General features: G+C 41.2%; 1 protein-coding gene across 6 annotated transcripts in view; it reads right to left on the bottom strand.

Annotated features, from left to right (window-relative positions):
• Positions 1 to 58: 58 nt before the first annotated feature.
• ALDH18A1 (aldehyde dehydrogenase 18 family member A1) overlaps positions 59 to 11,612 on the bottom strand; it is a 34,677-nt gene continuing 23,123 nt past the window's right edge. For all 6 annotated transcript variants that reach the window (XM_030950675.1, XM_030950677.1, XM_030950674.1 and 3 more), the window contains 7 exons: positions 10,641 to 10,861; positions 7,813 to 7,950; positions 7,508 to 7,703; positions 7,239 to 7,360; positions 4,774 to 4,960; positions 3,806 to 3,901; positions 59 to 2,868 (listed from right to left, as the gene is read on the bottom strand). In XM_030950675.1, coding sequence (XP_030806535.1) covers positions 2,687 to 2,868; positions 3,806 to 3,901; positions 4,774 to 4,960; positions 7,239 to 7,360; positions 7,508 to 7,703; positions 7,813 to 7,950; positions 10,641 to 10,861 — 1,142 coding nt within the window. In that variant the 3' untranslated portion in view covers positions 59 to 2,686. The remainder of the gene's footprint in view (positions 2,869 to 3,805; positions 3,902 to 4,773; positions 4,961 to 7,238; positions 7,361 to 7,507; positions 7,704 to 7,812; positions 7,951 to 10,640; positions 10,862 to 11,612) is intronic.

The raw sequence follows: 11,612 nt of genomic DNA, 5'->3' as shown, positions 1-11,612 counted from the left end.
TGTTGGTTAATCTTTACAGTTAAATAAAACCTGATCAGTGCTCTCATGCCCTCACACTCAACACAAGGCCTTTTTTGTAAGGCTTTTAACTTTTTTTCCAAACCCTGAAAGATAAAATTCCAGGATATGACCAAAGAATTCATCCAGCAAGTGGGCAGTTAAAAGGAGTAGAGTTTTTACCTTAACTAAAAGCCCGTAGGGTTTAAAAATTCATTAGAAATGCTTGAGCACTCAAATTCACATTTTGTTTTTGAAATCCATGACAAGTAAAGGTCTATCAAATATTGACTTTGTCCAGTTCTAGCTTACTCTATGCTAACACAGCTAAAAGAACCCAAGAACCCAGATATTGAGCCCCACCTGTAAAAGGCAAGGCACATTCAAGACCCAGCCACTCCACTACCATACCCACTACTGCTCACTGAAGGCCAGAGCCTGGCACCCTCAAAAGACAAAGATAACTGCACCTGCTGTCTACAGCCCAGAGACGAACCGTATGGTCTACATAGTAGACCAAAGTACCTACATAGATCAACATACTATTTATTACACCACCCTGAGGCTGTGCTACCCTGTCTTTAGTCTTGCTACACCCTTGGGCAGGGCAGCTCCTACCATGACACAGACACCCAACACCGCAAGCACTGTGACTGTGAGATGCGATAAGTGCACAAGCAACAATGACTTCCACAGGGAATACGGCACCCACCAGCAGAGAGGTCCAACAGTGCCATGACAGTGCAGGTGCTCTACAGTAGCCGTGGAAAGTGGTGACTGCTGCGGCCATCAGCAGAGATGTGGATGAGAGCCATCAAAAGCAGAATGATGGATGAGCAAGAAGCCAAGCTTTAACAAAAGACTGTTATGGACATGGGGATGCAGTCCCTGGAGACAACTCTGTCAAATAAAAACCTCACAGAAACGGAACTGAAGGCACTACCTGGCTCACCACTGTGAGGGATGACTGCTCAGAAACATCTACAATGTGATGGACACCAAACAGATCCACACCTTAAGCTGGAATTGCAAGACAAGAAAGGCTTGACAGGCACTAAGCTGATATGGCAATGCACTTGTGACTTGCAGGAAGGCTAAGGTGTCTAGTGATCACTAAGGGCTATGGAGACATCAAGACCCGAGGAAGGTACAGTGTACAATGCAGAATACAGACTAACAGAGTTTATACAACATAGACACATGCTGGAATTGCTTTCCTTGGCACAGTTCTCACATCCTGTTGAGAACTAACCTGCTCCCTTGACTTGCTCCAAGGGAATTGCTCCTGAACATCTCTGTCCCCTACACTGACTTTAAACCCGTCCCTGCAATTCCCAACTTTGCCCCCTCTCCACAGAGATATCCCCCCTTCCCTCACCTTCACTTTGGAGGGATGGGGTTCTTAAGCTATTCTCCTTGCTACTCGCCAGCAAGCCCAGGCAGGGGAGCCTCAGTACCACTGCCCTGCTCTGGGGCCCACCCACTGCTGGGTGTCCGTGCACCTGGGGCTGACTGCACACACTGACCGTGGTCATGACAGCACCACGGCCCTCATGACCAGGCAAAACCCCCATTGTAGCCTCTGCATTGCAACCCTCCGATGCCAATATGAGCTCTCCTGCCGTGCCACCTTCAGAGAACAAGAGCCATCCACACCTACCGAGGCATCTCACTCGCCTCACCCATGTCCAGCAGCCTACGGCATCTGCTCAGAGGGGAGATGCACCCTGCGCCCTATTGTGATGCCCCTGTGACTGGAGAAAGGGGTGCAGCAGCACCAGATCCCAAGCACGGTGCGTCCACCACCCATGCCAGGACAGCAGCGGAGAGCAGCTGGCAGGAAAGGAAACAGCGTCTTGATGGGGCAGTAGCACACTGGGACCCCCCAGCTGAGAGCGGGATGTCCTGCAGCCATCGGGGAGCTCTGGCTGCCAGCCGTGTGGCGGGGCTGCAGTGCACCATGAGAAGTGTTTGTGCAAGTGGAGAGCTTCATTCTGGTCAAGCCACGACCAAAATGCTGTTGGAGTAAGTTTTATATAAACCGAAGGAAAATAAACCTTTGGTACAAATAAGTAACAAAATTAATGTAGCAGACAATGTTTTTTATCTACAATAGCCAACAATACAAAGAATTAGATATAAAAGGTTTCTTGGTCAAAAGTTTACTATACATTTGGAACATCTGTCCCCCTATCTCAAGACTGATCAAATACAAAGAAATTAAGCATAAAGCTTTCCGGCCCTCAAGAGATGCCATGATCCTAAGACTGAAGAAAAAAACCCTCAAAACCAAAACTACTGAGTCTGTTCTCCAGAACAGATACTCGAATAAAACGAAACTTAGGAAAAAAAAAAATTAAGTTCCACCAACAAACATATTTGCTACAGAGAGCACTGTGATAAAAAAGTAATGTAGTCGATACTGAAATCTTTATGTTACCTATATGATTTGAAAAATTCTGTCTTTGGGAGAAGTGAGATCAGTTTGCAGATACTGTCTAAGGAAAGTGAAAGGGGCAGGAGGGGGAGAATTCTCATTGATGGGATAATTTTGTATTCATTGCACTGCAAAATGACCAAGGACAATGTTTCTGACAATGAAAAACAAACTCCTTCAGCTTCAGAGATTATCCTGAAGCCTGAACAACTTCAGGAAATAATTATATCCTGGGTTTTCTCCCCAGTGTTTTCAGTTGGCATTTCTCTGAGGGAGAGGGAGGCTTTCATGAAGATACTTCATGCTCCCATGCTCTGAAAACTCAGAAACAACATGATTGTCCCCCCTCAGCAACCACTTCGTTGTTAAGAGTCCTTCAATTCCCACTGGTCCACGTGCATGGATACGCGAAGTACTAATTCCCACTTCAGCACCTGTAGGAAACACCCAAAATAAAGGTAGTTAATCCTCTGATGATGTCCACTTCATACTAAATGTTTTTGAACCTCAAAGTAGAAAAATCTGCCTGCCTTTCAGGGACCTGCCATTTTCTCTTTGCTCCTCTCCAAATACCAGTTCTATTTCCCCAACAGAGAAGCTTGAGGAGATTAACTATTACATTATAAATTGTAATGCTTCTGGCTAATACAGTTAGTTTCAGAAAGAAAGATGCAAGAGAGAGAGAGAGGTATCTCCTACATTGCTCTTAAGACTGGTCTAAGGGCATAATCCTTCAAACAAGAAAAAAAGCTAAACTAGTAAAGATTATGATCTTACATCCTTTTTTATCACATTGAGGACATATGGGAAGACCTTAACTGGAATTTTTCAGTCACATGGAACACTGTTCCAGCTAACACAGTAATAGCGTGTAGTCGAGACTTCTGATTTTCTACCTCTTCAAGGAATGTTTCCTTTATCTTCTGCAATTCACAGTAGCTGCACCTGTTTATTTAATCAGTTGATACTCAGTTTAGTTCCTACCCTTCATTCCTTAACACAGCAGGACTCACACACTGGACAGCACCTCAATCTTCCCAGCAGGACTGAAGCATTGCATTCTTTACAAGATTGTTAGAAGGAGAAACAAAAGGAAAGCTGTTCAGCAGTTTCACATCCTGTATTCCATTGTTCTATCACTATACACATGCAGCATACTTTACTGCAATTGAATAGCGCTTCAAAGGATCCAAAATACCTTTGTGTGGATGAAATTTCTAGGCTTCAACTTTTTGTACACTACCTTTCCTGAAAACCTTTTCTTAGACAGTAAGATAAGAGACTAATCCTATCTTTCAAGATTCATACTGCCACACTGTTCACACACCATAAAATTCTACAGTCACAACCCTACAATATCTATCCTCTTACCAAGTCCAAACCTATAGCCATCAGAGAATCGGGTACTGGCATTCCAGAAAACACAAGCGCTGTCCACATGCTGGAGGAAGAACTCTGCTGTTTTCTCTGGGAAAGAGGCAGAGAAAAATGAAATCCATTACATACAGAATGATCATGTATGCCAATAAACACTGCATAAAACAGTGAACATACGTAACAATACAACTTTAACGTGTGACCTTATCAGACAGTACTTAAACAGCCTGGGCTAAGCCATGCTCATTTTTACCTTCCTCCCAGTACGGTTATCAATTAGACACAACTGCAAATCTTAGAATAAGCACACAAAGATTAGAAGCAAGCAAAAAGATGTCTAATTCTAACTCCATTCAGTTTAGTTTAAGACAGATTTAGTTGCATGACCAAGGAGAAAGAACAGCTGCCCTGAACAGCATTTTGAGACAGTTAAGCTACAGTCAGCTCTCCATTAGTCTCAAACATGGAATTGTTCCAAATACCGAGAAATCCTAAACTCAACTGCTATTGCAAGTACTATTTGAGAACTACTAAGCAGAAATGCCACACATAAGCAACTTGGAGGTCAGTAGCCCTTAGCAACAAGACAGACTTTCAAGAGCAACTCTACTTCCAATATAAATCACTAGTTCACCAGGTCCTGTGGCAGTAGTTATGGTATCGAATGCATGCCTTTTAGTGACAAGCATTTAAGCTCAGCAAGAAGTATAGAAACAGAAGCCTACTTGACTCACACTGGCCAGCCACAGATCAACGTGACCTTAACTGCAGCTGATTCACAGAAGTTCTGGGCTTGGTTTGGTTGGAGAGTCAGCCTTTGTCTTGGCACAGCTCTAGTAAGGTTTTGAACTGGCACAGACCCAAGGGACGGACTACTACAATGTATGTAGTTAGTTGCACTAACACCAGGAATTAGCAGTCAAACCAAAACAGCAGCTTAAAGAAGGAGCCAGGTCACTAACCATTCTCTGTGATAATAACATCCGTGTGGGAACTTCCATACTTGTGGATATGTTCAACAGCCTCTTGAACGCTGTCCACCACCTCAATGCAGCATTCCAGGTCCCCATATTCTATGCGCAGAGATTTCACTTCTGAAGGACTGAATGTCAAGTAAGATGCAAACTTTGGGCCAGCATGAATCTTCACCTGCAACACCAGAAACATTTTGTTTGTGGCTACTGACCATACCAGAGCCTTTCAGGTGAAAGTGTAGCTTCTTGTACTCAATATGGGATGGATAGCAGTCCCTGTGGTGCTATGTTTTGGACTTCTGACTAAACCAGTGTTAAAAACGCACCAATGTTTTGGCTGTTGCTGAACAGAGCTTGCACAACATCAAGGTTCTCTCTTCCCTCCAGTTCCAACTCTGTGCCCCTGGTGTGAAGACTGGGAGTGTGGAGGAATTTGGGAGGGGACACAGCCAAGAGCTGACCAGAACTGACTAAAGGGGTGTTCCATACTGTATAATGTCATGTACTGCAATACAAACTGAGGGGAGGGGGTTTTTGAAGAAGGTAGGCATTGCCCAAGAGACGGGATGGGGGGCATTGGTTTTTTTGTGGCAGACAGCAAGTCTTGTGGGTGTTGCTGGTGGGTTTTTAGTTTTGTTTCAGGGTTTACTTTTTTGTTGGATTATTTCCTCCTCTTTGTCCCCTTTCTTCTTCATCTTTCCTTCACTTATTAAGCTATCTTTCAACCTACAAGCTTCCTTGGTTTTGTTCTAATTTTCTCCTCCTGTCCCACTTGGAGCAGGGGAGAGCAAGCAGGCAGCTGGATGGTGCTTAGACACTGAGTGGAATTAATTCCACAACATGCATGCAGTGTAAGAAAAATACACCTACACTTTGGGAAACTTGGCACATAGGTGAATTAGCTACGAGGTACAACAAATTACATGCTAGGTTGGCTACCTACCATGACAACCTCTAATTCAGGACTCATTTGAAATTACTTAAAACAATTGCATCACTTAGTTCCTAGGCAGAAAAGGCCAGTACAGCACTGCCAGGAAAACAGCTAAAATACTGACACCAGCCTTTGTTTTAAGACAGCAACTGCAATGCAGAGAATAACGAAAGGAATGCTTCCAAGTTTGCACCTACAGAAGCCTTCAGATCTTGAATGACTCTTATCCTTTTACTTTATAAATTGATACCAGCCATCTCTGAAGCACATCTAAGACACAAAGGAGTTACTGGGTCCAAAACCAAAAAACCTCACACAGATATTTTTCATTTATTATAAAGAAAATTTTAACACATTATCAACCTCTGCCAAAACACCTAAACAATGAGAGATAATTTAGAACAGGTACAGCACAGAAATTCCATGCAGATGGACTTCCATTCAAACAGGAAATTTTGACAAGAGAAGCATAATGGGAAATAAGGCATAAGTCTACTAAACATGAAGGCTTTTAAGGCAATATCTGTAAACCAGCATTTTCTTGTGCAACTATGAACTACTTTAACTGCATAATCCTGCCCAATATTTGCATATTTCTTGTTGTCAGGTTAGATTAGACAAAGGCAATATCTTCCCCACTGTATAAGGAGATCAGTTAGGGTTGGTGGTGGAAATGCACTGGTACACATATTCCTCCCATCCAAAATACAAACATCTACCTTGCATTCTACCCTTCCCAAGAAACAACTAAACTAGACATTAAAGAGCCCCAAACATTGAGAACTTGCTCCTTGACTACTTACCAGCTTCTCTTACTACAACCCTTTTAATAGCATCAAAACATATGACCTCTCTATCCTCCATTAATCACCGCCTGTGCACTCTGTTTGTCAAATACAGTGCTGTGTGAAAACCCTTGCAATTCATACTACTTCATGGATACTTCTTCCTGATGCATCTCTGCTATCGTTGCTGAAAAAACATTGCTTGTGTCTAGACAACTAATTAGTATGCTGGCCTTTTGATATCCTTTGACATACCAGGAGGGAAAATGGGTGGAAACAAAGGGCATCCAAGAGGAAAATTTTAAAAAACACACACATGAAGTAAATTCAGAAAGGATGAAAATAGAAGGGAATTCACTTGGGTAAGAAGCTAAATTAATAGATTCAGGAAGACAAGGCTTTGCATCTGACTGAATTTGAAAAGGTAGAGAAAGGTTGTGTATATGGTTTTATGGCAGAAGATTATTTTTGCTATATACAAGGAAGTATATAATAAAGGTATCCCACTAATCGCCTGTAGCTGTACTGAATAAGCTGCTTTCAGATCATTTCTACAGAAACACTTGATGCTGTCTGGAGAACCAAAGTTCACTGACATGTACAAAGACACATGTGGGTAACTAAAATGTTGTGCCATGGAAACAGGGCTACGCCAGCCAGACCAAATGCTTCTAAAGTTTTAGAAAACAAACAGACAAAAACCACAAAACAAAACACAAATATGAGTGACTAACCTGTTCTACTCTCAACATGTCTATGATCTGATCAAACAATGGGGTTCTCAGCAAGTCTCGATGAATTAAGAGAGTTTCCAGAGCATTACAGGCAGCAGGATATTCACACTTTGAGTCTCTGACTGAGGTTTAAGAGTACATAATTAGTTACATAGCATTTACAACACAGATTTTTGGATAATATATAAATTATAAATTACCATAACTACATTGCATACTCCAAAGTTCAATTACACCCATGAGATTCAAGTCACCGTCCCACAGCTTACTTATTCGTGTGACCTTCTCAACACTGGCATCCGTGTCAACATACACATGACAGATCCCCTCACTGTGACCCATCACTGGGATTCCCTTAGCCGCTTTCTGGATATTTCTGACTAGCTGTGATGAACCACGTGGAATGATGAGATCTATCAGCTTATCCAAACGGCAGAGATCTTCTACTTCCTCTCTTGTGTTCACCTGTGGTAGTTGCAATACAAAGAGCTTACAGTTTTACCTCTCAGGTTTTGCCCACACTTCTTATACAAACCATAGCAAAGAAATAGTTGATCTAACTCTAGGCACTTACCAGTTGCACTGCATCTCTGACTCCATGAATAGAGAGTGCTTCTTGTGTCAGATGATGAAGGATTTGATTGCTATGTGCTGCCTCTTTCCCTCCTTTAAGTAGTAAGCCATTTCCACTGGCTATGGCCAAAGCAGACACCTGTCAAAGGAGTTTATTATTGGGAAAAAAAAACAACTTTAAATGTATTCTGGTTCTTTTGTCAGAGTAACACCCATAAAATAAAACCAAGATTTTTTGTTCAGCTGATTTACTCAATATTAATCTAGTTTTCCTTTCATGGCTCTGAAAAACCATTACAAGTAGCAGCACATTTAACTCCAGAAAGTAAATATGCTAATTTCAAGAACAAACTTGAGTTTTCAGGGTACTATTGCGATGGAGAGACTACAGTGAACAAGTCAGAAGAAACTATGGACATAGGGCTTCATTATGAATTGCACAGCTGTGTGGGCAATTACCCCAAGGAGAATAACTTTAGCTGCAAGAACTCTTGTCTCTAACCATTCCAGCAGAGATTGGTAAATAAGCTCTTCCTATGAACAGGAAAAATATTTTCATCATGCTGTCTAAAACAGGAGTCATAAACAGACAACAGTTGCTCTAAGCAAAAATTTTAAAAAAATTGAGACAATAGGCCCAGCATCATCTTTGGTTCCATGTTTATCACCAGAAGAAACCGATAGATATTGCTGCTCTTCTGTTCAAGGTGTTAGATTTCACCCATTTAAGTCCAGCAACGCAAGAGGGTTTTGCTCCTTTCTACCTCGGAGTACATCCCATGCAAAAAGCTCTTCTTCAAAACTTATTTTACTTTTGTATTCTTTTTTGTATTCCTCGTTCCAACTTCATTCACTATGGCCTCATAATTTGTCCACCTACTTAAAAAAAGTTTAAAAGCATGCACTCCTTTGGAAAACAAAATCACCTCCTCTCCAGAGGTGAGTTTATTCTCTTTAGAATAAACAAACTCAGTATTTTAAGTTATTTTGCTGTATTACTGTCTTCTGGGAAAGATTATATGTATCATTATCATCACCTGTATGTATATTCACCAAACGTACACTCATTAGAGCGTCTATTGTATATTGTTGAGATGCTGATGTCAAAATTAGCCAGGTTCACATCTAATAAGAAGTTAGCTTGGTGGCACACTTTAGATCCTGATTCATAAAATAACCAGCCAGATACATCTTTCCCCTTCTAGTATCAAATAGGTAATAATAATCAAAACGCTTGATAACCTACCTCATTTGAAAAGAATATTGAAAACAAGAAACACATTAGAAAAACACATTGAAGTGTAACCGTCTGGGAAGTCTGCCTTACATAACTATCATGCGTCTTTTTAACAATTAGACATTAAAAAGCCATCTGATTGGCTTTCAAAAGTACCTTCTATCTGCCCCTTCAGATCACTATCATGAAAAGAAACTAAACAAATAAACTTATTTAAGTAAAGAGGCATAAGATTAAAAGAAAGGTTTTGATCTGGTTTGAAAAGATGAAAAGAAAAAAATACCAAGAATTAAGACACAAAAATCAAAATTTTCTGTGATTAAAAGTAGAACACTGAGTAAGGGGTTTCAAAATGGTTCAGTCACAAAGACTAGTAGAACATGACTACACTTCAGAACAACAACTGGACTTGGTGGAATCTATACAATACAGTCTCTGAAGGATACTTGCAATTTCACCCTGTAAGTATTAGAGGCAAACATGCTGTTTGTATATGCTCACTTGAAGCTTATTAAATCTTAACCCAAACAAGCATGAGGTGCAGTAGTAGACTAAGAGGAGAGACTGCTCCTCTCAATCAGAGACCCTCCTACTATCAGATACAGGATGGGGCAGAAACCATGCAATTCAAATGCAGAGTTATCAAAGATTATCTTCCGAAGTTGCATCAGGAAGCCTAATGTGAGTATGAGGACAGGAGGTTAGCAAGAAGCAAAGCGACTACCAAGACAAGCTATCCCAAGTCTGTAAAACAAAGCAGGGGAAGGGAGGGCAGGGCAGAGAAGCCAGCAGGAGTCAGTCTGGTCTAAGTTTTTAAGATACAACAAAGAGAAATAGGAAGGCATCAGCTATGCAAGGCAAGAGACCTGGGCTGAAGCCCAGGAAGACAGACACAAATTCAACAGGGTAACATACCAGTTATCTGTAACAAAGTGCTGGTAGTCAAGGAAGACTAGTGCCTTTTTGTTTCATAGGAACTTTTCTTACCGCATACTCCTTTTCACTGTAAGCGGGGACTACTCACAAAAATCTGGCATGAAGTACGAAGCTGTCCACTCATTGAGCCTCACATCCTCAAAGTGGCTGTACCCATCATTTTCTACTCAAACACCTGCTCATTAGAAAACTCCTCAATCAAGCTTCCTAGATACCTAATGTTAATTGTGGGAAGAAATGTTGCTAATCAGGTTTTTTTTGTTCGTTTGTTTTCATTTTAAAATCTACTTCAGTTGCTCAGTAAAGTAGTCGAGAATTAGAAAGTAAGACCAAGGTTGCCTCTGCAACATTAGTTAAGCATCCATATTTTCATGCATTTTTTAACAGGATTTACTTATAGCAACACTTCCACACAGTGCTGCAGAGGAAAGCATTTGCCCTTAATATAACTGCCTTATTCCTGGCGTAAGACAAATGATTAACTGAACACTGCAGAAGCAAGTCCTGAAAACACCTCTGCACAAAAAACAGTGATGCCAAAAAAAATCAATTGTAGAAGAATCCAAGCAAGAGTCCTTTGAAACAATACTTTTTGTAATTTCCTGTTTGCTTGCCAGAAGAAATACTCAACAGTGTAATCTACCTTGCTTACAAACCTGTGGGAGACAGTCAGGACGAGATTCAAAGATCACGAGAAGGACACCAATTGGCACTGTAACCTGCTCCAAATCCAGGTCCTTTGCTATTCGAGTTCGTCGAATTACACGGCCGACACTGTCCTGCGAGGATGCTGCAATCTGACGCAGACCAATAGCCAAGCTGTTTAGCTTTGAAGTAGATAGACTTAGGCGTTTCAACAAAGGGAGGGCTAATCTTCCTAAAAGAAAGAAAAAGTTGTGCTGAAGATAGATTGGTCTTCCTAGGCTCAAGCAGAAATGACTTAAATGAGTGCTGAACCTAAGGAAAATTAAGATATTTCCCACACCCTAGCAAGTAATCTACCTGAGATTAAAAATGCATAGCAACAAGTCTAGTAGTCACAATAAAACCCCTCAAATATGATGACTATCTCACGCACCACATTTTCAATTAATGAGGTTTAAGTGCTCGGTACATGAAGCAACCACACAAACTACCAACATCCAGAAAGATAAGGTTTGTCCTATTTCATGTACTGAATGCATGACTGAATTTCCTACAAACTTCTACCCTTGCAGTATTTCTGGAAGGTCTAGGCAGTAATTGCATCCTTCTGTTTTACAAACAGAAACATCAAAGCACAGACACATGCATAGCATTTCTGTGCAGACTGGGCAAGAACAACTTGAATTTTCTAGTCTGAACACATTCAAACAGTAAGTTAACCCAGCAATGTCCCCTCAAATACTCTGGTCAGTGGTGCCTTCCACATAGTACTACAATTCATGATGTGTCCTTTTCATATACTTGTTATGTCACCAAGTACACATCTCAATCCCAGCTTCTCAATGAATGTATCAGCCTAACACGGAAGAGGGGGTTTCATCTGAGCCACCCAAAGAGAACCTTCTTCAATCAGAAGGGGACAACTGATGCTTTGGCAAGCATCAATTTAAGTGTAGAGATGATAGCCTTCCCTTCAGGAACCA

Source organism: Camarhynchus parvulus, chromosome 6 (assembly GCF_901933205.1).
Source record: "Camarhynchus parvulus chromosome 6, STF_HiC, whole genome shotgun sequence".
Lineage (NCBI taxonomy): Eukaryota > Metazoa > Chordata > Aves > Passeriformes > Thraupidae > Camarhynchus > Camarhynchus parvulus.
Note: the sequence above shows the minus strand (reverse complement) of the source record. Positions and strands in the feature narration are given on the sequence as shown.